At 41.5% G+C, this 27,326-nt stretch overlaps 1 protein-coding gene across 1 annotated transcript in view; it reads right to left on the minus strand.

Moving 5' to 3' along the window:
* Positions 1 to 15,281, minus strand: part of SDC2 (syndecan 2) — a 101,974-nt gene extending 86,693 nt beyond the window's left edge. Inside the window, exon 1 of the mRNA XM_045454150.1 lies at positions 14,652 to 15,281. Within this exon, the coding sequence (XP_045310106.1) occupies positions 14,652 to 14,711 (60 nt within the window). The 5' untranslated portion in view covers positions 14,712 to 15,281. The remainder of the gene's footprint in view (positions 1 to 14,651) is intronic.
* Positions 15,282 to 27,326: the final 12,045 nt, after the last annotated feature.

Raw genomic sequence — 27,326 nt, forward strand, 5'->3', positions numbered from 1 at the left:
TTTTTTCCTGAGTCAATTAAAGATAGCCCCCTTTATTCAAGGGATGGAAAATTGTGTTTCAGAATTGAGTGAGGGCAAACATGTTCCCAAATTAGATATCTGAACAAAGTAAACTATGAATAGATTAGATAATGGGCCGCTGCTTTTTTACTGAAGCAAGAACTAAAGACAACTCAGACGTCTTATTCACAGGATAGCCAAAAGCACTCGCTCTTCCCTACTTCAACCCCGGAAACAGTAGAGTTCCATGGAACTAATTCAACTTGAACGAGGTCCAAGTAGCTGAGCTGAAGTAATAAAGTATAAACTGAAGAAAAGGACCATCATTAAGACACGTGTGTGGGGCTTATACATGATCAGTAACTTCAGACAAGTTCTAGGACACATTCCCAATCAGGAAAACACAATCTCTCTGTTCAAAGCATGAACTCAGGCAAATCTAATAAGCTGACCAAACATGCTTTTCTGCAACCAGGCCAGGAGGACAAGCATCCTTTGTTCCACTAAGGAAAGTTTTTGAAAGGAAAGGGAAATGTTTCCTTTTTTTTTAAAGACATCCTCAGAAAGACTTAATTTATACGTATATAATCTTCTGTGTAAAGAGCATGTATCATAATCTACCAACATAAACTATCAGAAAAGTATGAGCCAACAGAAAAAGATGTTGAAGAGAAGAGTAGAAAAGGAAGAATCCCGAAGGGAGCAAGCATATCCTCTTGTATACAGCTTTGGACTGTGACGGGCAGCAGGGCAGTCCTGGGAAGCCACTGCAATCCATGGGGCTTGGTCACAAGCAATAGGAAACATGGTTTAAGAGGACAAAATCTTGGGGTGCCTGGGTGGATCAGTTGGTGAAGCATCTGAACTCGGCTCAGGGCATGATCTCACAGTTCGTGGGTTGGAGCCCCACATCGGGCTCTGAGCTAACAGCAAGGAGCCTGCTTGGGATTCTCTCTCTCCCTCTCTCTCTGCCCTGCCCCCACTCATGCTTTCCTTCTCTCTCTCTCTCTCTCTTGCTCTCAAAATACATAAACTTAAGAAAAAGAAGACAAAAATCTTACCTGCTAGACTTGCCTCTAAGCTGGAGGAGTCCATGAAGGCACCCAGAGCAGTAGTTCTCAAACCTGCTGGAAGCTAGAATCACCTGGCGAGCTTTTACAGCCAGCTGGGCCCCACCCCCTACGAAGTCTGATGTCCCAGGTGGGGCCCAGGCATACAGAGCTTTCCAGAGTTCCTCAGATGAGTTTAATGAGCAGGAAGGGGTGAGAGTCAGTGATCTAGAACATGCCCCTCACTCTCCAGAGCTAAGAGCTAGAGAAGCTAAAATACCTTTTCTTTTCACCAAAACACAATAGCCACATTGAGAAAAGAAAAAAGAAGAAAGAAATCAGCCTATCCTTTCTTTCCCATCTGGTCCATGGCACTATCATTTTTCTCAGTCTCAGGTTCAAAACCTCCGAAGAGGATCCTCTCTTCTTTGATCAGCACATCTAATCAGCCGTCCATTTCAATCAGCATCAACAGAGACCAGTGCTGACTCCACAGCCGGCACGCTTCTAAATGCTTGACATGCAAGAACTCCCTAATCCTCACAGCATCACCATGAGGTGGCTACTGTGACTAATCTCCTTTTTTACAGATGAGAAAACTGAGGCAGAGAGAGACTAAGTAATCTGCCCAAGGTCACACAGCCAGACACTGGCAGAGCTGAGAATTTAAAGAGACTCTGTGAATTCTACTCCTTAGTTCCCCCATTACCAGACACAAGCTTATGGAGAGAAGCCATCAAAGCAATAGGCTCCACGTTGGTAAAGAAATCAGAATATGGGTGGGGCACCTGGGTGGCTCAGTCAGTTAAGTGTTCAACTCGTGGTTTCAGCTCATGTCACGATCTCACCGTTTGTGGGTTTGATGGGTTCGAGCCCCACGTGGGGCTCAGTGCTACTGGTATAGAGCCTGCTTGGGATTCTCTCTCTGCCCCTCCCCTGGTGACTCTCTCAAAATAAATAAATAAACTTAAAAAAAAAAAAAAAAGGAATATGGGTGATCTAGGGTATTTGGACAACCAATGCAAATGAAGTGTGACACTTCATTTTTCTGAGCTACACCTGTTAGACCGTATTAAAAACTGGTTATACATTTAAATACTTTCACTGCTCTTTTGAAAGATAGTAGTATCATGTCAGGGCTATTTAAAGCTAAAAAAAAAAAAAAAAAAAAAAGCCCCCAAAACACGAGGATCTAACTTCTGCTAGGCCACATAAAATGCAGTCGTGGCAAATGCCGCCTGGCAGTTGTGAGACAATTACAGACAAGAATGGAAAGTGCCTATCATGGCTCTAAGTACATAGTAGGACATCTGTGTAGTAATTTTCAATGTTAGTGTCCTTTAATAAAATTCATTTCTTAAAAATATCACCCCACAGACTTATTTTCTGAAAAACTATGAGGCAAATATATTTATGTTATTACGCTAAGATTTACCAAAAATGTTTTCAAGAGAAAAATGTTGGGAGAAAAGATGACCCTACGCCCAACACCAGCAAAAGGAACTGAGCAAAAAAGTACTTCTACCTGGATCAGAAGTGCCTCAGCCTCTCTTTTCCAGGAAAGCACTGACATATTTTTAGTATAAAAATCTAAGGAATGCTCTTCTTCCCTCAACCTACCATAGCAGCTTTTTTTAATCCCATAAAATGTGGTATTAATTCATGAGGACTTTGCTTCTAGTTTTGATTCTTATCTCCAAGAAACTTTCATCTCCTTTTCTGTCTACAAGTCTCCACAATCTTCCTAGGATTTACGTCAGCCCCTGGTATCTCCAAACCCTAGTGCTTTCTGTTCTCCTCCCTGAATTAGCCAAAATGTTTGTGGATAATAATCGAGTCCACCAGAGCACAAGTTTTGCTGCAAGTTAAAAAATTATCTAAACATCATTTTAAATTATTCATTTTGCACAGAACACATTAACCACACTGATTCAGAGCCTATGACATATAATGTATGTTCCATTTGATATTGCATTTACGTACCAACCATGGGCCAGAAGTAAGTGTATTAGGTGCTAATCATTAATGTGCACAATGAAGGAGAAGAAGGAGCCAGAAAGGGAATGTTTTATGGTAAAAAAAAAAAAAAAAAAAAAAAAAAACTAACAAATCAGATGGCCTAGGTCCAATATATAGCTCTACCACTAACTATATGATATTGGACAAATACTGATGGGTTTCCCTTTAAAAGTCAATTCCAGCCCTAAATCCATTGTTACATAATGAAAAGGCAGAGTCCAAAAGAATAAAATAAAAATCATCCTGACACTTTTATACCTCTTTCATTCATCAGTTAAGACGATTTGATCTTAGCCAAACACATAAGGTCCAGTTCTCACCTGTCAGAGCCCCAAGTTTACAGAGTATGGAAAATTAGACTATATGAAACGTAAGGTTTCTTTCCCCTCGGATACAAACACCAAGAAATTATTCAGGTTCTAAACAATTTCTTAATCTTTGTGTCTTTCATACATCTTAATACCCAGATGTCTTTCCTCAGAGAACACATGGGGAAAGAGAAAAAAATTTGAACATCAAATGTCTTCAGGTCATGAATAGAATTATTTTTCTCCAACACATCATGCCACTTCAAAGAAGGTTTTGTTTTTGCTTTTCTGGGAAAGCAGTGACTTCTCTTCTACAAGGGGTTCTTCTTATCCCTCTCAATTGTAGGTATATTCTTTGACAGTTTTGATTGCTAGGTATGTCTAACTAGATTCAGACTGATACATATAATGCACATGTTATCTATGGGCCCAATACATCTTCAATTCCCCTAAATATTCAAAAGGTAGATGACAGTTGCTTAAAGGTAGGTATCATGTCATAATTTCTTTTTTTACCTTGCAAGACCAGCAAAGAACTTTGCTCTTGGTCGATGTGCCAAGATGATTTAAGTCTTAACTGATTGACTTACCAAACATAAAACTTCATTCAATAACCAATCAGAACCATTACAAAATCTAATCAAATCTAATACAGTTTCCTCTCGCTATCCGAAAGCAGAGAGTTCCCATGAAACCTTTCGTAAGCCAAAGTGGCAGAAAGCGAAGAAGCAATTACCAGTAATTTATACGGGAAAACCTTTGAGCATTCCCAGACCCAAAAAATAACCTCCCTTAGGCTTTTCTGGTATCTTAGGACACATCTTGCTAATGGATACACAAAACGAATCAAGATAAAGCACAGATGCTCACACAGTTCAAAGCTGCAGTGGTTTGATGCGAAGATGCTGTGTGTAGTTCCACAGGAAGGAGACTGGCGGTGCCCCTCTTGATGCTTAGGGTACATGCCACCTCCATAATGGCTCACCACAAAACAAACGCTCAACGTATTTTCACTTCTTGCCTTGTTTCGTAAAAGCGAAAATTCTCTTCAGATTTCTTTCAGTTAGTGAAAACAGGTACTAAGATAGGTCTTACATAAAAATGCAATAGCCTAATGTGAACTTTCAAAAGGCAGGGGGATGCCCAAATTATGAAATAAAAATACTCACCACTCTTATCTAAATGAGTTCAAAGCGGGGCAGAAATAAAATTAAGATTTTAATTCATTAGCAAACCTAACAGATAAATCAGGGTTTACAGCATAAGATTCCAATACTGACCTTCTGTAAGCATTTACAATGGTAATCCCAAGTACTATGTCAGGTTTTATGAAGCTTTCATGAAGTCTTAACTAAATTTTCAACTTATATGCAAGTCTCTTTTGAGCTTTAGCTGAATGTAACTGAGGAAACAGATGATGGCAGAAAGAAAGTATAATTCGGCATCACACCCTGCCTGGTAAAAAATAAACTGGTCATAAATTTGTGAAAATACATGGCCCTTGGTGTCAGGGGTCAAAATGCAAGTGAGAAACAAAAAAAACATATGCATACATATTTATGCACGTAGAATGTATTCCAGAATCACAAAATTTAAAGCTAGAAGGAAAGAATCAAATGTGCTTAAAGCACGTTAGAAGTTTTCAGTCATTACTGAAGCTAATCTTCAAAATAACCAAAAAGCAAAATATTATAATTCTCGGTCTTACACTGAAAACACAAGGTCAGAAATGATAAGAAATTTCCTCGAGGTCACGTGGATTTCAAGTGGTAATACCGAAAACCAAACCCCAATACACTGGATTCCAAAACCCTGAAGACCATCTTAATTTGGGAGAGCACAAAACTGAAACTCGGCAAAGCCAGAACTACAAGTTCATATGGATTAGAATCTACATATGTTATGACCCCATACTTCATTGCACTGTCACACACCTGTCACCCAGGCAACTAGACACTGTTGCCTCACGACTCAGTAAACAGTGATCTTTTGGTTGCTAAACATGTCAAGTGAATCGGAGCCATCAGCACAGATGTACTAACCCTAAATAGTAAACCTTCAGTTAACCAGAAATTAGAGACCCTTGTATTAACATTTTTACAATCTTTTCTCAGATGTTTCCTGCATCTATTGAGATGATTGTATTGTTATCTCCCTTCAACTGTTCACTGCATTGCTTTTCTGATGTTGAAGCATTCCTTGGATAAACTCTATTTGGCTGCATCAGTTTTTTAGTAAGCTGCCATTTTCAGTTTGATAATGTTATACGTAAATTTTTGGCATCATTAAGTGAAGCTGGCCTGTAGATTTGTTTCCTATGCCCTCCCTGTCTGATTTTGACATACAGTAATGCTAACCTGATAAAATGAAGAAGAACAGCCTCTATCATTCTGGAAGCTCTATAACAACAATTATTATCTACTCCTTCAAGGATCGGCAGAATGTACTTGTAAAACTCTCTGCATCTGGCGCCATCTTTTCAAATTGATTTTTTTTGTTGAGATAATTACAGACTCACATGCAGTTGTAAGAAATAATACAAAGAAATCTCTTCTACTCTTTATCCAGTTTCCGCCAATGGTAACATTTCATAAAACTATCATGACTATCACAAGGATATTGACATTGACACAATCCACTAATCTTATTCAGAGTTCCTAAATTTCACTTGTACTCGTCTGTATCTGTGTGGATGCATATATTTAGTTCTGTGCATTTTATCACATGTACAGATCTATGCATACACATATAAATTTATTTAATATAACCTTAGTGTCACTATATATAGCTTTTTATCAGACTTTTTGTCTATTATAAACAGTTTCCAAGTTATAAACATTCTTCAAACATATTTTTAATGGCTGTATATTTAATGTATAATTTAGAATCTTTTATTTAACTAATCTATTATTATACACTCAAGTTGTTTCCATTTTTTAACTATTATTAATAAATCTTCAATAAACACATTTTACCCAGCTATGAGTATTTCCTTTGGATAGATTTGAAAAGGTAAAATTACTGGAAAAAATGAGCATTCACATCTTAACACTCACAGTTTCATCTAGTTCCTGCAAAGACCCTTTCAGAAATAACTAATGACATATCCTCTCACATCACCCATGTTTAGAAGAAAAGCTGAATCCAAACATATCTCCAATGTCTCAACATAGAGCTAGGCCTCCTCAAATCAGCAAAGAGAACCCCAGCTATGAAAGAGCAGGCTCGGGGCACCTAGATGGCTCAATCGGTTGATCATCTGACTTCAGCTCAGGTCACGATCTCACGGTTCGTGCTTATAACTCAGAGCCTGGAGCCTGCTTTGGATTCTGTGTCTCCCTGTCTCTCAGCCCCTCTAACACTCGCACACCGTCTCTGTCTCTTTCTCAAAAATAAATAAACATTAAAAAAAAAAAAGAAAAAAAAAAAAAAAGAGCAGACTCAATCGTTCATCTCCTGGGCCACTCTCTGGGCTGCAGCTGATCAGATAAGCCCATGTAGTGTACAAAGCCCCCACTCTTTAAGGAGGCAGAAAACCATGAATCAGAAGAATAGTAACTAACACATGACATAAAACATGAACATGTGTTAAAAGCTCCTACATATTCTGTCTCGCATAATCCTAAAAATCTTGTTTAGAATATTCCATTTTATAGAGGAGAAAACTGAGCACAGAGTGGTTAAGAAAACTGTCTCAAGTTACACAGTGAAGGGGATTCAAACCCAGGCAAGTCTGACCTCCAATGACCAGGCTCTGAGCCGGTCTACCATACTGCCTGCTCATTTAGATTCTTGTTTGTGGTGACCACAGCACTTACACTGGGTTCCAGTGCTACAGAGAGGAGCTGAGGGGAAGGCACCAGTTAAAGTCCCCTCTCTAGAAATGGGCATCTAGGCCAGAAACCAAATGAGAAGCCTGAGACCCGTCAGTGACTTATGCCTTAAAAAGCCCTCTAACGGGCGCCTGGGTGGCTCACTAGGTTGAGCGTCCAACTTTGGCTCAGGTCATGATCTCAGGGTTCATGGGTTCAAGCCCTGCACTGGGCTCTGTGCTGACAGCTCAGAGCCTGGTGCCTGCTTCAGATTCTGTGTCTCTTTCTCTCTCTGCCCCTCCCCTGCTCATGCTCTGTCTCTCTCTCTCAAAAATAAACATTAAAAATTTTTTTTTTAAAAAGCCCTCTAAATTAGGGGCGCCGGGGTGTGTCAGTTGGGGTGCTTGGGTGGCTCAACTGGCTAAGTATCAACTGTGGATTTTGGCTCAAGTCATGATCTCATGGTTCATGAGTTCGAGCCCCATGTCGGGAGGCTTTGGAATATCTGTCTCTCTACCCCACCCCACTCACAGGCTCTTGTTCTCTCTCAAAATAAATAAATAAACTTAAAAGAAAAAAAGCCCCCCAAATTATATCAACAAGTTACGGTTTCTTCTGTCGAGACTGAAAGTGAATTCCATCACATCAACTTCATGCTACACTGGCTTGTGTCAGAAAATATGAGAAAACACTAGATCATGAACATTCAGAGCAACGTATATAATCCCAGTACATGATGAACACTCCATTCAAGTTAACTGATCACCATCAGCTCTTGGAAATGACTTACCTTTCAGTAATGTGAATGAATTCCTTGTTTCAGTAATAAAATAGTAAGTATTTGGCAGGAGCTTAATAATTACTTATTGATTAAGTTAATCTTAACATTTCTCCAATCTTACCCGGAAGCATATAGAAAAACTAGATGTTAAAGACAGAAAATTCTTCTAGTTCACTCCATCATTTTATACACAGGGAAGCTGAGGTCCCACAGGGATTAAGATAATGAACTGCGTGTATGCAAAACCTCACTTTTGCCCTAAATATTGTACACTTATTTCTGCTGTCTTTATATTTAATAATATACCACACAAAACTAATATTTGACTTTTACTCTTTCTTGGTAAGAACTAGAAAAAAATAATCTTCCCTTAAGATTAAGAGTATCTCATTCCATGTGTCATCTTATCATGAGACTAAACTCTATTAATTGCACATACTCCTTAAATACCAGTACTATTTGTATTTAATATACCTGTATAATCATCAAAGAAAATAAACATCCAAATGCTTTGTAAAGGGCACACTTTCTGCATCTTTGTGACATTTTCGACAAAACGAATTGAACAGCAGAGGAAAAAAATGTAAAAACGTGTCTTGTCTTTAACAACATTTTCCATAGCTTGAAGTCCAAGACCAGGAGCTGGCTCTCACACCACTGAGTGCATACCAGTTGGCCTCTCTCTGCTGATATGAAATTCAAATAGGAAATCTCCAAAGACTTCAAGGTTTCTCCCCTTCTCCCAGTCCTACCAATTCTTTGAGATAATCAAGAAAAACATTCACAATTCTATTTCAACAGTGTTCTTTGCTATTCAGAGGCAGTCACCCCTCCAGCCTTGTTGCTAAAACTAATGCAGCCCCAGAAACAGACTTGTCAAAACACAGTGAGATTTTTTAATAGTAGGAACTGAAACTCAAATTGCTAAAAGGAGAAATTTCATGCATTTCTACTCTCAAAAAATACTCTCTTTCTCCACTCCCCCCACCCCCACTGCCCAACATTCCCTCACCAGCCCTGCTACCTCCTTTCAGATGACCAGCTTCACTCCAGCATGCAATACAGACATGACTCTCTCCTTCCAGTCTGCTAGAATCTCAATGGAACCAAACAGGAGGAAGCATGGATGTACACCAATGACTGCAGGACTTGACCTCGTCTTGTTTACTCTTCACGCCAACACTGCAATGTTGATGAAACTGAGGTCTAGTGAGTCAAAACTGGCAAACTAGCCCAGGTACACCCATGGGTTGGTGGATTCAGTTGATCCCAGACACACTGCTTTCAGTGGCCAGGGCAAAGCTGAGCTTCAGCAGAAATGATGGATCCCGACTGCCCTTGCCACGGGCACCTGCATTTAAGTATGGATCATTAACAGTTATTTACCAAGCTCAGCACTGAGCAGGGGTGAAATGTGTGAAAAGAGGGCCCTCCCCTTATATGGCATCAATCTCAATGGAAGAGAAAATTCACCTCTTAGAATGTCAGAGGGCTTAAGAACATCTTATACAGCTCCCACATTTCATAGACAAGAAAACAGAGGCCAAGAAAGGAAGCAAAAAACCACTCAGTACTTTCTGTGCCTCAACCACCACTCCTATGCACCCTCATTTTATGCCCACAATAATCATGTCATAAAGGCATTCAGGTCCAAATTATACACATGTACATATGTATTTTTTCAAGTGACTTGGAGTCGTAGCATCTTGTCCAAGTACTATAGTAAGTGGCAAAGTACCAGCATGTGAACCCAGCTTGTCTGCCTCCCATGCCAAAGCCCTTCGTGTTTGCAGTGGTTCCCAAGGTCACACAGCTATACACTGCCAGGAGCCCACCAAGCAACACAGAATGGCTTATAAGAAGGGGAAAAGTATGTGACCCAGACCAGTGGTTCCCAAATGTGGCTGATTCATTAAAATCACCTGAGATGCTTCATAAAAATACCCCACCCCCTTTCAGGCTACTGATCATGTAAGTCTGAGATGAAGCCCCGAAATCTGTATTTTTACACGCTTCCAACGATTCTCATCATTAGTCTGCTGTATCGTTTACAGAAAGATAAAAACAAGGGCTCAGTCAAACATGAAAGGCCATCTGGGGCTTGGGTCTCAATCAACAGAATGTTAAAGGAGAAACACTAAAGAGGTGGCTGTGTCCCAAGAGTGTTCATGACAGTGAGGCCAGCAGGCAGGTGCTGGGAGACATGATGGGAGTGATCAAGGGGGAAGAAATAGGAAAGAGCAATATTATGAGCATCTTCTAAACCTGGCAGAGATATTTAGTTAGATTCCATGCCATGATAACAAGGAAACACGGAGGTTTGAGGACCATGGGAACACCATCAGACTGGTACAGGATAAATCAAACAGCAAGTGAACATCTGGGCAGGAAGGACAGCTAAAAAGCTGCTGACATAAAGGCACAGGTCCCAAGAAAGACAAAACTAAAGAGGAAGCTACCTGGATCACTAGAATGTGAGCTCCAAGAACACAGAGGAGTTTGCCTGGTTTGTTCATTGCTTTCTCTCGGGCATTCAGTAGGTGCTGAACAGTGTTTGTGGAATGACCACATAGGTGGATTTAACGTCCAACTGGACATGGACGTCAACAAAGTGGAATGAGTCAAGGATGTCTTCAAAATTCAAATCCAAAAGCCTAGAATGAAGACGATGGTACTGGCACAACTAAAAAAAAGTAAATAAGACTAGCTTATTTTCATCAAAGCCTCTCCTCATTCCTTCCTGCTTTTTGGGGTTTGTTTGTTTTTTTTTTTTCCTCTAAAAGTTTATTTTGGCTTCTGGGCCATGAAAGAATTAGGTGATTTTGAGATACTGGAGTGTACTGCTGATGGTGGCAGAAATGGCAGGTCTTCTTCCATGGTAAGAACGAAATGATGAGGGATGCCTGCGTGGCTCAATCAGTTAAGTCTCTGACTTTCGCTCAGGTCACGATCTCACTGTTTGTTGAGTTCGAGCCCCACGTCGGGCTCTGTGCTGACAGCTCAGAGCCTGGAGCCTGCTTCGGATTCTATGTCTCTCTCTCTCTCTGCCCCTCCCCTGCTCACACTCTGTCTCTGTCTCTCTCTCCCTCTCTCAAAAATAAATAAACATTAAACAAGTTTTAATATAAAAAAAAGAAGGAAATGATGAGCAAGATCATTTAGTTTGATTTTTGGCAGTGTTGAAAAGGGACTGTGTTGTGAGAATCTAAACCCAGATGACATTCCTTATACCACCTATTGGATCACTGCCAGCTGACATGCCAAATAGCACAGTGGCTTGACCAGACTCCTTATAAACCTTAATGACAGAGCTGTCGGGATTCTGGGTGGCTGGATCAGCCTCAGGGCTTTGCCAACCTGAGGAGACTCCAGGCCACCTGTGGCTGACCAGGCAGGTCTCCCAGGGCTTCTGGAGACTTGAGAATTAGTCCTGCCCAGGAAAAAAACTAGGTAATCTTTTGAAATCCTCTCCAAACTAATGATTATTCAAGGTGCTATGTGAGTAATCATGTTACACAGCCCTTCAAAACTAGATGTACCAGGCCCCAGGAACAGGAATTGGAGAGCAAACTCTAATTCCTTTTAGGACAATCATCTTTCACAAGCCTGATCTTACAAGATCTTTCTCCAATGATGTCTACCTACTGCTAACACCCAGCTAAAAGAGAAACAGAAATTCTATAAAATTCCCCAGCAAAAGTAATTTGTTTCATTACTAGAGCAGCCAAAATATATTTTTTTAAAGAACTGAAAAAGTTATATGGTTCCAATTCTATTTTTCTCTCTAATGCAAACTTTCCAAAGCCTGCCTTTTATAATGCACTGAGAGGTAACGCATGGGTCCAAATGACTTGACAGTTTCTTTTAATTCACACACACTGAAACATGTGTATAAACCTCCACTAGTTCAAAACACTTCCTCTTCTTAAACATATTTCCAGTTCCAATTATGTGTCTATAGCAGTCTGCAATATATTATTTCTAAAGATAAACAGTCACATTAAAAAAAGAAATGGATAGAAAAACAGCAGCATATCACTACCGCCACACTCAGTCAGTCTTTCCCCTCACATGGTGTTCCCGCAGCGAAAGCCCTAACCTGCTGGTGCAAAGTATGAATGCATCACCACTGCTGTCTCCAGCATCCAGAAAGGAAGGGCCACAGTTTCTTCTCACAGATAGCTTTGAGCCTTCATTGCTAAGAACCTCTTCGCCCTCACCTTGCCTTGTGCTTAGTATAAAACTCAAGAATTCAATAACTGCAGACATTTTTCCTTTCCTCTTTACAAAGACAGACTTAAAGCTCGGAGGACCTCTAACTACTTCTAATTCCCAGGAAACTGCTGCAGTTTTCAAATTAAAATACGAGGTACTGGAAATAACGTGCTGTAATAGCTAATTGTTAAAAAATTAAGTCTATCAACTTCACCTACGTTGATGCCGCTATACATGAAACAGAAACTAAAAAGTAATTGATATGGACTAGTGGCCATCCTGGGCTTTGAAACAGCCTAACAAAGACTCTCTGCTAGAGTCTCCAAGTTGACATTTTAAAAATATCTAATCACACTTCTGGATGGTAGTCCAATTACTGAAAAGGGTATCGACCACAGTGAAGGAGCTCACTGGGAAAGCATCTAATCCTGGTAGGAAATGAAAAATATTAGATCCACAAAGAGAGTTCAGGGGAAAGGTGTCACCAGGTAGGAAAACAGTTCAGCCACAAAGCTTCCATAAGGAGCAATATCAGATTTATGCAAAAATCCAGAGAACCAGAAAATAGAGACATTCTTTCTGGAGAATCCCCAAACACGTCCTGGCAAATCCTGAACAGGATTTGACCAAAAGAAGGACTTCCTTACCCCTGTACAGCCTTTTAGGCAGGCTTCTCTTGAAAACCTTTAGAGGGAGTTCTCCCTTTGCCCTGTTTTGCAACGAGATAAGCAATAACGTTTTTTGTTTTTTTTTTTTTTTTTCCTGAAATAAACAGAGAATCTCTTCCTTTTTGTGTACAATGAGTCAAAGTTCATAACTGGCTGGGAGATTACCAGTCCCAACGGATTAGCCCATCATTTGCCAAAGAGAAATACTGATAAGGCTCGCAGTTCTGTTTTACAGCCCAAGCACCCAAATACTCATCTCTTCTGTGTACAGTGTACAATTCTACCTGTTTTTCAATCTCAAGTAACGTTTGGGGACCTTGCTGGCACACACAGCGGCTCCCACACTGATGGAAAACGCCCATCTGCTGCTCAGTGCCCAAGAGGTTTTCAACTCCTGAACTGCTGCTTCAACTCCAAAAAGAGGGAGAAGGGAGAGGGAAGTAACACTCCGAAGGCGAGGAGGAAAAATTCACAAAACCATCCCTGGTCGAGTTACTAGGTGGCAAAAGGAGGAGGTATGGGGAGCTAAAAAAGGTCAGAAACTGCTGCACTCCGTCACCGAAGCCCCGGAACGCACTGAGGCTGCAGACAGTATCTGGGTGCTCAGGCTTCCACCTTAGCCTGGCAAAGCTCGGGGCGCCCAGGTAGGGTTTTTCTAAGCCCAGGAGGCAGATCCCTTTAGAGGGCGCTCATCGGGCGACGTAGGAAACAAACTCCAGCCCCAGAAACTCGACCCAAAGGAGGAGAATATAAGTTCCCATTGCCGCGGCCGGAGGGAGGCTGGGTGCCCGCAGCCGACCCGGGCGGGAGAAGAAACTCCACCGGCCCTCGGAAGCACCCCTGCCAGAGCCCGCGAGGACAAGCGTGGCAGGCTGAAAGCCTCGGTCCCCGATGGCCAGGCGACCCGAGGCCGAGCTTGGTGTCACCCGCACCCGGCCAGGTCCGGCAAGCTGCACTCCAGGGTAATCCGTATTAAAATGTCCTCCTGCCCCTAAGGGCCCGCGGGGCCGCCCTCCGTCCCTCAAGGAGGAGGGGTCGCCGCAGGACTGGGATTCCAGAGCCCCGGGCCCCAGCATTTTCCGGCGCGTTCCGCGCACCTCGCGGGACCCTCGCGGGACTGGGCCTCGGCGGGGGGGGGGGGGGGGGGGGGGGGGGGCGGGTAGGCTTTCCACGAAGTGTCTGCTACCTGGCCCCAGCCACAGAGAACATCAAACAAAAGAACTTCTGAAACTTTCCTCCCCGGACACTCTCAGATTTCTTAAATCGGAACCCCACCTCCCCAGAATTTGCATTCAACTGAGTAGGAAAGCTAAGCTAGCGTGGGGGGTGATGTGTGGAGGAGAGGACCCCAAAGTTTCCAGGTTGTCCCTGGGTCTCGCCCAGCGCGCGGAGGGGACGGGTTCCCTCGCCGGCCCTCCGACTGTTCTGCCACCCCCCCCCCCCTTTCCCTAGGTCCTTCTCGGGCCAGGCAGCAAGACCCCTCGAGGGCGAAGTTGCGAGCGACTCCACGGGCCTCTGCGGTTAGACAAAACTGCGATTCTCGCACCCTCATCCCCGGGGACCTCGCGGCAACTCCGGCGAGCAGCGCTTTTCTGCGGGAAGGAAGGCAAGGGGGAAAGTGGTGGAGGAGCGAGCGCATTTGTCCCAGTAGATCTCCGGGGACCAAGCGCCAGGTCCGGGTGGGGAGCGGGGATAGGGATCCCCCAGGAGGCGCTGCCCGATTGCCCGCGGGCGCTGCGGACTCCCCGCGGCCCCGAGCACCCGAAACGGCGCGCGCTTCCCCCTCCTGGCCCACTCACCGACTCCGCCGACACGCAGGCCACCAAGCCCAAGGTGAGCAGGATCCAAGCGCGCCGCATATTCCCCGGGGACCGGCTGCTCCCAGCCGCCGCTTGCAACGAGGGCGAAACGAAGCCTACTGCCTAGCGCCCGGCGCAGCCGGTACAGAAGGATCCGGGGCAGAGCAGCCGCAACGACCGCGGCTTGGGCTCGGGGACTGGGGCTCCCGGCTCAGGGGCGCTAGCTGGCTCCTCCTGCGCCTGCTCTCGCCGCCCGCGGCTGCGCCCCGGGAATGCGGCGCTTTTCTCACTTGTTGGTTTCTACACTCCCGAAGCCGAGTTGTTGCTCCTGGGAGGCTGTTCTCTAGAGCTCTTCTTGCTCTGCTGCTGTTTTACTCCTCCGCGGACTCCTTCCCAGTGTCGCGGCTCAGTTGCTGGTTTTGAGGAATAAATTAGATGGCTTGGAATGTAGCTGCAGCTGAAGTTTGGGGGCAGAGCGGTCAGGGCGGGCGGTCCGCGCGGCTGGAGCTCCGGGAGTATCTGGAGAGAAGCGCGTCCGAGCGGGGCTAGTGGCTCAGCGGCTGCGCCCCTCCTCCTCTCCCGCCGCCGCCGCCTCCCTCCCCCGATCCTCCTCCTCCTCCTCCTCCTCCTCCTCCTCCTCCTCCTCCTCCTCCTCCTCCTCCTCCTCCTCCTCCTCCTCCTCCTCCTCCTCCACCTCCTCCTCCTCCGTTCCTCCTCCTCCCACTCCCTCCCTCCCTCCCTTGCCTGCTTCTCCCAGCTCCTCCGGGCGTCAGGGGGAGAGGAGGCGGCAATGTGACTCCCAGCTAAACCCGGGAGAAATTCCTACAGGATTACGCCTCGATTGGCAGCTTTGGGGACCAGTGGGCGCCGGTGGCTCCGCGCTGTGGCCGCTCTGGATCTGCTGGTCCGCAATCAGTGCTCCAGCGCTCCAATGCTCCTTCATTTTTCTCCTTCCTTCTCCTCTTTCCCTCTCTCCACCTTCATGCTCTTTTCTTCTCTATTTTCTTGTCCCCCGCCCCCTTTCACTTTTCTGGCAAAAGATCGGGGAAGCAATGAGAGACATATTTTAGCTTTTCTGCCTGCGAGAATTAGACCAGTAGAAAGAAACTGCTTTGGGAGTTAGAAAAACATACACAAACTTTACAGATGCCTTCAAGCAGTGTGAACTGCTCATAAATCACAAGTTCATGAAAATTGTATTTTAAAAGAGAAGACAATAAATGTAATAAATGTGTAGTAAGAGTATTCCTCACCCTTCCTTAACCGCCCTCTGCAAAAGAAAAAAAAAAAAAAGGAGTGACCCCTGTAAACTCAAAATGCAACACTTTCAAAGCTCATAATTTCATTAAGGACTTAAATACCAGTTCTGCCTCACACACAGTTTAAGCCCCTAAGTCATTTTATAGGCTTCATTTCAGCATTGAGGTGTTAACGTTAGGAAGCTACAAATAGGGCAATTTGACGAGAAATTGGATAGAGACACTGAATAACAACAGATTTAAGAGAACTTCAAAGAAAAGAGGGATAAAGTAATTTCTAGTCTGAAGAAAATAATGAGCATGTACTTCCTGAATAGAAGTAATTGAAATATTTTGTGATGAAAACTTTTTTTCAAATCTGTGGCCATGGTATGTGTACTCGAGAACACGGCAAATACCTATTCCCTTCCAGTTTCTAACACTGCTTTTCTCTCTGACTTATGGAGTAAATGAATTGTGGAACCCATTCTCCTCGAATGCCCACTCCAGGAGACCAGGGACCTCTCTGTTTTTCACCACTGTATTCTCATTCCTGGTATGTAAAGACACACGATAAATATTTATTGAATAAATTTTGATCTAAAACCCAATCTATACTGCATAAGAATTGTCAACTTTTAAGATACATAGATGTGGACACATAGATACGAGGCCATGGTAATTTTTGAATTTAGAATAAAATACAGTCATATTCTGAGAATTACAGTGTCTTAGTAACCTTTCACTGTAATAAATGTCAAAGAAAAAAACTTTAGAAAACTGGAGAGCTCAAACTCAGAGGCATCCAGCCCTTCGCTGCTGAGTGCCATCCACGAAGCTCCCCATGGGCAAATCTAGGGCATTGGCAGTCCAAAAGGTAATGTAGAGAAATACAAGAGTGGACAAAGGAGGGGGAAAAAAAAAAAGAAAAAAATCAGGAGACTGGAAGTTGTATCATCAGATGCTTCTGATTCCATAGAAACTGAGCTGGCAACTGTGGGGTCAATGTGGGTCCAGCTTGGTTTTTGGAAGAATGAGCTACAGCCATATTTTTAACATGGATTCCTTGTGGTTTGAAGAATTTCATGAAATGGGGGGAGAGGGACTTCTGAAAGGAATTTCCAAAGGAAAATAAGCAGTGTGATGGAAATACAAAGAGCCACAAAATGTTACCTCTACCCCCAGAAGAGATCTAGCCTGCTCTCTAGTCTCACACCTCCTTTCTCCCCACTAGTTACAAACATCAAATAAATTAGAACTCTAATGAAAGGGGAAAATGCACTCATTTACTGGCTCTCTGAGTTATTGCTGTTTATTGGGGCATCTACCTAACAAGAAGCACAGTGGCTGCTCTCTGATTCAGCTTGGGCACCCAGTGATAAAAATAAATAAGCACATGCATCTGTTCGAGGGACATATACACCTAAGCTCTTGGTGTTTACGGGAGTCTCAGTGATTTGTTTTTTATAAATGATCCTGAAGCATTGAGAGCCTGTGTGGTAAGGGGAATGGTACACTTTTGAGAGTCACACAGTATCAGGTATTTGATAACAAATAAATATTCAAATCCTGTGTGCAAATGCATTAACAGGTCTGGCCAGAAGGGTAATCTGAAGGCATAAAAGGCACTAATAGGAAAAGCACCTACCTAAGGGCTGAGTACAGAAAAGCTGCCTTATGCTGAGTGGGGGGTGATGGGAGGGGACAAGGGATGTCCGATGGTGTTAGGAACATGTCTAAACTTGGAAATGACGAATGTCCGTGTCTTAGTCTGTTTGGGCTGCTATAAGGAAAATATCATTGACATAAACAACACACATTTATTTCTCACAGTTCTGGAAGCTGAGGAGTCCAAGATCAAGGCACTGGAAAATTCAGTGTCTGGTGAGAGCAGGCTTCTTGGTTCACAGGTGGCTCTCTTTGCTGTGTTCTCACATGGTGGAAGGGGTGAGGGAGTTCTCTGGAGCATCTTTGATAAGAGCATGAGAGCCATCCAGGAAGGTACACTCTAATGACCTAATCGTTTCCCAAAGTCCTATCACCAAATACCATCACCTTGGAGATCAGGGGGTTGGGGGCTGGAGCCAGGACACAAACATTCAATCTATAGCAGCCTGTTTGTGTGTCTTGCTAACTGTAATTTTTTTTTTTTACTGAATAAAATTCGGTGGAATTTTGTGGCATATATCTAATACACTAAGCATAGCAAGTGGTTAAAGCCAAAGTCTTCTCCCTCGTGTATGTTTTCATGCCCTCCTTTCGAGGGCTGTGCTTTAAGGGGCACAGCAAATAAAATAGTAAAGCCAGTCACTTCCCAAATAGCTCACTGATTGCTGAAAGAATAAACAACCTACCTCAAGAATCTCACAAGAAAATATAGAAGATGAACAGAATATAAACATAGAGATGCAGGGGTGCCTGAGTGGCTCAGCCAGTTAAGTGTCAGACTTCAGCTCCAGTCATGATCTCAAGGTTCGTTGAGTTCAAGTTCCAAATGGGGAGCTCTGCTGTCAAAGCAGAGCCTGCTTTGGATCCTCTGTCCCCCTTTCTCTCTCTGGCCCTCCCCTGATCAGGAGTGTGCTCTCTGTCTCTGTCTCTATCTCTAAAAGAAATAAACATTTAAAAAAAAATTTTTTTAAGACAGCGATGCAGACATGTAAATAATGGGGGGAAGGGCACTGTGAATTAAAAGGAACAGAACACAGGAGATGATAGAAATGAAAGCTACTAGAGACATATCTTTAACCTAAGCTGACACACTGGACCTTTGTCATTATGGTACCTAATGACATCACATTATCGCCATGGACAGGCAGGTGCTGTGGCCCAAGGTGAGCTGTCAGAGTAGGACACTGCAAAGGGAGAAAGATGCCACTTTGTTGTCTTTGGTTGTTTTTCACTTGCCATTCCCTGGAATTTACCGGGGTCTAGGTGAGAAGTCTATTCAGTAAGATCAGCCCTGGCTAAATTCACTTGAAAGATGACAGAACCTGAGAATAAGAGGAAATCCAGCCAGCCGGCTGTTAATTACTCAGGCTAATAATGGCAACTGAACTAAGGCCATGATGAAAATCTACAGGCAATCCAAAAAAATCTCTTCTTACCCTCAGCCTTTCCACTCTTCTCTCCATTCACTTGCATCATTCCTTTGCCAGGGACATTGGCTGACTTTTAACTTAAGAGTTGACCTCGAATTACAAGTCTGTGACTAAGGTACACGTCAAATTGCATCGTAAAATCCAGGATGGAAATTTTAAAGAAAGCATCATTTATAGACTACATCATTTTGGGGCATCAGACATTTACCTAAGAGTCATACTTGGATATATGAATTCAGGAAAGTTCCACAAAGGTATCTTCAAGTTACTCGCATTGCATTTGAATATATCCAGTTGAACAGGAAAATATAATCCCAGCTGATTTTATGTAAAATGCTACTACTCTTGTTACTACTATCTGGAGGCTATGATTTTGAGGGCAGCTAGCTCTAACCCTCCTCACTGTTCTTAGGGATCCACCCTCTCCAAGGACCTGAAGGAGAGCCTTACACGCTGTATACTAAATGGTCTCACACTTCCTTGATCACAGTTGTGTGGACCAGGGCCCTGTGTGGGGAGAGGCAACTTATTAGTGACCACTGACCAATCAGATCCACCCTTCAGATCCAGGGAGCCCGGAGTTGAACTCAACTGTACATTGACCTGGGAATCATCCAAAACTGTCAACGGCTCCTTGTGCCATGAAATAGAAAAGGCTGATTGATGTGCAGTGGAAAGAATAAAGTGGGTAAACAGAGAGAAGCAGAAATAGAAGACACATGGTTCCAGAAAAACGGAGGTCCCTGACTTCTGTTTTTTCTGTTCCTTTTCCAGCTCTTTTGAGACTCCGATTAAATTTATTCTTTTAGGGCCTGTGAGATATCCTTTAAGGTAATTTCTTTTATTTTTCTTCAGCTAGTTTAAGAGGACTTCTGTTCCTGGTCAACAAATGATCCCAGACAAAGACAGAGATGAAAATGAATCAGAGTTTGGACACTCTTCACTCTGAGCAAAATGAATTCCTCACTATTTAGTGCTTTATAAAGCATATATTTGTAAAGAACAGTTTTTTTTTTCTCTTTTTTTTAAAAACAGTCTTAATTAAGGCAAACTACTATAAAAATTATTTTTAAAAACTAGATTGGTAGGGAAAAACATTTTTAAAGAAAAGATGTTTTAATTATTGAATTTCCTTAGGGGAAATGCTTTCCATGTTCAGGAGAGCTAGGTATCTTAAAAACTCTAAAAGCAGCATAGAATACATTGATACTTCTCTGAATAAAATAGTATTCATACTGGGATCACCTACAGGTTAATTCAGGGAATTATTTCATTGAATATTTTTCTAAGATATCTAGAAGGCAAAGTGCACAAATTTCCAGGTATGCAAATGTTACTACATTCTTTCAGGTAATGAAATGTGAAACAGGTCAGATGCTCCGGCAAGCTGTTAAGTAACCCCATACAGTAAGGAGACGTAAGGCATCCTCTTACACCTGCTGTTACTGGAGTCCATACACCACAATCCATAGTAGCTCAGGCTTTGCTGACAGACAGCCTGGGGTTTGAATCCCAGTTCTACCTCACTGTGTTCTACGAGTCCTTGACACCTGAGCAAGCCTCAGTTTCCTCACCTATCGATTGGAGATGATAGGGTGAATGTGTGGAGTGTGTGAACTAATTCATGTGAAGTATTTAGCCAGTTACATTAATGAACTCACAATAAATGGTGGTTGTCTCAATAAATGCCAATTGTTATAAATGCCAGCTGTCATTAGTAATATTTCCTCTGCCTGGAATGACCTGTAAGTTCTCCCAGTTCTCTGCCTGGCTAATTCCTACGTATCCTTTCAGTGTCAATTTAGAAGTGTCCTTACTAGCAAGTAGCTGAGTGCCTCCTGTGTGTCACACACCTCCTCCAGGTAGCCTTCCCTGAGTCTCCTAGACTGAATAACAGATCTTGAGGATAATTAATGCTCACCTATGAATTATAATCTGTATAGAATATTTGAGTATTGGTAAAACTTGCTTGTAGAAACATGTTATGTTGTGGGGCTAAAAAAATATGAACAAAACAGACCGAATAGCATTAAGAGGACATAGGAAACAAAAGTACCCATCATTCAGTCTTCAAAAAAAAAAAAAAATCAAAAAAAGTGCACCTTCACAAGTTTAAACCCAAATAAAAACCTAGAGAAAGAGTGTAAAATTCCAACATTGCAAATCCTCAAATAGAAGTGAAGAAAATTAAGTTGTGAAAACAAACAAAAAAAATCATCCCTTTGAATTAAGATAGAAATAAGAAAAATGCTGGGGTGCCTGGGTGGCTCAGTCGGTTAAGCATCCATCTGATTGGCTCAGGTCATGATCTCACTGGTCGAGAGTTCAAGCCCTGCATCGGGCTCAGAACCTGGAGCCTGCTTCAGATTCTGTGTCTTCTTCTCTCTCTGCCCTCCCTGGTTCACGCTCAGTCTCTCTGTCTTTTCTCTCTCTCTCTCTCTCTCTCTCTCTCTCTCAAAAATAAGTAAACATTTAAAAAAACGAAAAATGCTTTCTTCTTACAGCTATTAGTAATGCAATGATAGAAGATGGCAGGTTCTCTGCAGAATTAATCCCAGTGCTGCATTGCAAAACCAGCTGGTCCTTCCCCCACCCCCCCCCACCCCTGTCCCAACCCCTATTCACCACAGGCACACCCAACGTGACCTATGTGAATGAATCATCTCCTTTCTCTCCCCTCTCATGTAACCCAAATAGACATACACACACATCCATGACACAGGAGTTTTTTGTTTTGTTCTTATGTGTTTTACTATTAAACACCTTCTTCATCTTGTAGAAATTCCTCCAAGTCACCTGACAGAACATTTATTCATTTTTTTAATGGCTTCTTATTTCCCTTTGGTGTGGGTATTTCATACTTCATCCAGCCGTATCCCTGCAAAGGGCATTCTTTCTGTTTCCAGTCGTTTCCTACAAACAATCTTACAGGAAATACCTTTTATATATTTCCTCAATTAATGGTGATTTTCTTTCTGTGGGCTAGATTCCCAAGAGTAGGATTGCTGAGTTGGAGAGTTATAAATGTGTTTAATTTTATGAGATGTTGTTTGACAGTTTTACAACAACAACAAAAAAAAGTTCTCATATTCCTACTAGCGATGTTTGAGAGTATCCTTTTCTTTTTTCCACTCCTCGGCCAGCAATTGGTATTAATTTTCTTTTTTGGCCAATTTGGTAAGTATGAAGTGACAGCTGAAAGCTAGTGCTGTTTACATTTCCCTGCCTACTAGTGCTTTAGAGCATCTTTTCATGTGTTTATTATACTTGGAGTCGGTCTTCTGTAAACTGTCCTTATTTCCTTCTCATTTTTCTACATGATAATATGACTTCTTGTCAGAGCTCTTGTATGACTGCTATTAATATATCCATCGACAACTATGGTATTAATGCATCTTACATGTATTCTTACATATAGTGCAGTCTGCTTCCAATTCTCTATTCCACCCACAGATCTATGTGTCTATTCTCATGTCATGCCATATTCATTTGATTACCTTGATGATATAGGACCCTGGGATATTTCCAATCTCTTTATTCTTCCTCACCACACACTATTTTCTTTTTCTTTTCTTTTTCATGTTTTTCTTGAATATTTTGGGGGTACCTTTTTATCCATATAAATTTTAGGATATTTTAGACACAATAAACCATTTTAGAATTCCATTTGAAATCCACCTAAGCTTTGCAACAATTCACGTTTTTCATGATAGTATGGCCTCTCAAACCAGAAAATATTACATTCAACCTTGTTCAGATCTTTAACTATTATTTAATAAGGTTTTATCATTTCTTATAGATCCTGTTAACTTCTTTTTATATGTATTTCCATTATTTATATATACTTTGTAACTATTACAAGGAGTAACAGGGAAACAGGATTTCCCCTGTTTTCATTTAGGAACTTTTTGCTAGAGGAAAACTGTCTTATCTTTTAATATTTACTTTGTATGCTACCATCTTAAAAATTCTTTAATCTAGTACATTTTTTTATTAGAGTTTCTTGGATTTCTAGGTGTACATTTATATCATCAGCAAAGAGTGTGGTTTAATATCTCCTCTAATGCCTATCTATGCTAGCTATTTAACAACAGAAGTGTTATAAAGAAAAATGGTGATAACAAGTATCCCACTCTAGCTTCTGATTTTAATGAAAACAATTTAGTGTACTGTGTTTTATCATTTCAAATGACGGTTGTGGTTGGTTTGGGGTAGTCTTCAATAGACCAAAATTTTTGTTACTTCTAATGAGTTTTTATTAGAAATAGTTGTTGATTGGGGCACCTGGGTGGCTTAGTTGGTTAAGTGTCCGACTTCAGCTCAGGTCATGATCTCACAGTTCTTGAGTTCTGAGCCTGGCTTAGGGCTCTGTGCTGACAGCTCAAAGCCTGGAACCTGCTTCAGATTCTGTATCTCCGTCTCTCTCTGCCCCTCCCCTGCTCTCACTCTGTCTCTCTTTCTCAAAAATAAATAAACATTTAAAAAAATTTTTTTAAAGAAATAGCTGTTGAATTTTATCAAAGCTTTCCCAAGATTTATTAATATGATTCTGTGGGCTTTATCCTTTAGTTGGTTGATGTACTAGACTGTACTGATGTTCCCTGATTCTGTGGGCTTTATCCTTTAGTTGGTTGATGTACTAGACTGTACTGATGTTCCCTGAGGGTGATTTTCTAAGAGCAATCCACTTTCATGTTCCTTTAATAACACTTGCTTGATCTTACTGCATCTATTTTTGAGAACTTGCTAATATTTGCTAGTATTTTGCTTAGAATTTTGTGCATCTTATTTGAAAGTGATAATAGCTCTATAACTTTTTCATCCCACTTTCTACTTGATCAGGCTATGGCATTAAAATTGGGCTGACTATATTTCCTCTCTGGCCTGGGATAATTTGAACAACACTGAAAGAATCAGTTCTTTAGAGATTAGATAGCACCACGCCACCAACCCACTCAATCTTGGTACCTGTTTAGACGTTAGCTCTTTTACCACCATTTATTCTGCCATAATTAGTCTTTTTAAGATTACTATTTCTTCTTGGGTCAATTCTTTGTTCGTATTTCACCACAAAGTCATTATTATCCTCTAGGTTTTAAAATTTGTTGCCATATATGTGCTTCTAGAGAGATGAACATTCTCTTATGATTCTTAAAATTTCTCTTGCATTCTTTTTTCATTCCTTACCTTGTCTCTGACGATTCTCATCTGGCTCTGGAGATTTATCTTTTCTGTTACCTATCTTCTTTAGAGTAACTTTACATTTACTTAGCCTTACTCTTTTTGTATTTATTTGCTTTCTCTTTTATGTTTATTCTCTCATTCCTTTCTCTTGTTTAAAAAATTGATCTCTTTAAATTTCTTAAATGGAATTCTAACTTATTTTTGTCTATTTTGTAATAATAAAAGCACTTGAGGCTATGCATTTTCCCTTTAGGTAAATTTGCTCTTTCAGTTTAAGAGCTTTTAAGATTTTCCAGTTATCTTTAGAATTGAGGAGTTTTACCAGGATATACCTACATCCTTGTGATTTCTCATCAATATACCTTTCAGTTTTCAGATTTGGGTCTTTCTGCTCAAGTAAAAGTTTCCTTGTTTGTTTGTTTAATTGTGAATTTTTTGTTTGGTTTTATTTTGTTAGTTTTATTATTAAAATTTCCTCACTTTCCATTTTTTTCTTTCCAGAACTCCTTTTTTTTTGTCTGTTATTCCTACTATTTGTTTGCTACATGTCCTAAATATATTCTCCAAGTCTCTTATCTTTTCTGACATGATTTCCATATTCCCATGTTTTTGCTTGCTCCTGTTCATGAATTGCCAGACTGCTATTCAGATCTTAACAGTGGTAAGCATTTCTCCTTTAACTTACCTTCTGAACTTTTTATCAGGAAATCTTATGTTTTATTACTAATTAATATTATTTATTTGCAGATGCAATTGTGTTCTGAAAGTACATTTTAAAAAAACTAATGTTTTCATCTGTTTCTTCTAGGAGTTTTATTTCCTTAGGTATATGATCTGGTAGGTTTTCCTCTCTCAGGCTGCTGGATACCTACTGCTTCGACAGGGTATATTTCTTTGTTGGCTAGTTTGGTCTCAGATGTAGCTGATCAGAGAATATCCTTATGATGGAAATCACAGGTGGAGGAAGGCAAAGGGGTTCTGCTCATGTGTCCCTGCACTGACTGGCAGGCATGCCATCAGTTCTCTTGCCTCCCTGCCAGGCCACCTGAAGGAAGCTTCTCTCTTCCCTGGTCCTCAGCCTCAAGATCAGGAAAGATTTACCCCTCCTTGGCCTCTGCAGAAGGGATCAGAAAGACCTAGCATGCCAACATGGAGCAGAAAGTGTCTTCTGCCCTATAGACACTCACTCTATGGCCCATCTTCTGGATTCTCCTTGGGGGAATCGAGGGTATAAATGGGTGTGTGTGTTAAGGACTGGCACTTTGGTGGCCTCTTCTAAGCTATCTGTTATATTTTCTAAAAGGAAATAAATCACTGAAATTATAACAGAGTGGCTGGTCTGGGCTGTGGCATGAGACCAACTGATCCAGGTTTTGTTGCCCATTTAAGTGAGAACAGAAAAGGTTTAAGGAGCAAGAGTTATTTGCAAGGTGAACATTTCAGGGAAAATATCATGCAAACCAAGGAATGCCTGTGTATAACAGACTAGAAACCGTGGCTCTAGGAGTACCATCATTTGCCCATATTGATCCAACTCGTGAGTTTGAGAGCCAGGATTCCCAGCCCAGTGTGTCTGGAAGTTTTAAGTCTTCTGAAATTTCTTCCATAGTTGAGTTCTTCCATTAGTTACCTGTTAGCTTTTTTTTAAGGCTTAAGCAAAATTTATAAATATTTCACTGAGGGAGTTTCCAGTTTTATTTTTAGTGTGTTTTTTCAGTTTCCATATTTGTAGTTTTTTTTAATCTATTTTTTTTTTATAATCAAGTGCCAAATGACTAGTATTGTCATCAGAGAACATAATTGGGATATATTTTATCTGTCATTGCTATGTGTCTCAAGCCAAAGAGGACCTCAAGGTAAGCTCAGAACCTCCTTGCTGGGTGATGTTTATTTTCTTCTTGTACATATCCATGGTGGATGCTTGCCTAGAGTATCAGATGCAGCTAGGGTTACTATGCTTCTGAAAGAGGCATAAAGAACATCTGAAGGTTCTATAGAAAAACAACAAAATGACCACAGATGTAAGAGCTATCAAATGAGGAGAAACTAAAGGAAATAGTAGAGCTCAGATAAGATAAAAAATGGTGGGGGGAGCACCTGGGTGGCTCAGCTGGTTGAGTATCCAACTTGATTTGGGCTCAGGTCGTGATCTCACAGTTCGTGAGTTTGAGCCCCACATCAGCTCTGAACTGACAGTGACGAACTTGCTTGAGATTCTCTTTCTCTTTCTGCCCCTTCCCTGCTTAAATGCTCTCTCTCTCTCTCAAAAATAAATAAACATTTTTTAAAAAAAAGATAAAGGACAGTAGGAAAGTGACTTACGTTTATACAGTAATGAAAGTAATCTTGGAGACAGGTCAGACTTGTTCGTCAAATTCTGGATTTGGAACCAAAGGGCATTATTTAGTTCTTGGAGGATAGTTTTATGACCCTGAGAGAACAAATTAATGAGAGAGAATTGTGAACTTTTAGAAATTTATTTATTTTTGCTATATTTTGTTATAAAAAATTCTCAATATACACAAAAATATAAGAATTGCATACTGGAGATCTTTTCCTAAATAGGGCTTAGAATGAAAATATGAACAGATTCAAGAAGCATTTTCATAATGCACAAATGGTGACTGGACCCTGGACTTTTAATTTTTTTCTAAACGCTTACTTATTTTTGAGAGAGAGAGAGACAAAGCACGAGTGGGAGAGGGGCAGAGAGAGGGAGACACAGAATCAGAAACAGGCTCCAGGCTCTGAGCTGTCACAGCACAGAGCCCGACACAAAGTTCAAACTCATGAGCTGTGAGGTCATGACCTGAGCCAAAGTTGGAGCTTAACCAACTGAGCCACCCAGGCGCCCCAGGACCCTGGACTTTTAAAAGCTCTTAAGGATTTGGGGTATTCAAGTTTTGAGACGAATATTTCAGAAGATGTGGATGGTAAGATATGTGGGCTAGGGTCTCTAAAGTGGCATGAGAAGGGGAGCACTGCGAGTGGGGGTGGAGGAAGGTACAAAAGTCCCAGAGAAATATTCTCACATATGAAAGGGAAAAAACTTACAGCAGTTGGAGATGTGACAGCTTTGCAAAAACATGAGAAATTAGATCTCTGAACTGTGAATGTTAGTCATAATTCAATTTGCTTTGCAACACCATAAAAAT

Source organism: Leopardus geoffroyi, chromosome C3 (genome assembly GCF_018350155.1).
Source record: "Leopardus geoffroyi isolate Oge1 chromosome C3, O.geoffroyi_Oge1_pat1.0, whole genome shotgun sequence".
NCBI lineage: Eukaryota > Metazoa > Chordata > Mammalia > Carnivora > Felidae > Leopardus > Leopardus geoffroyi.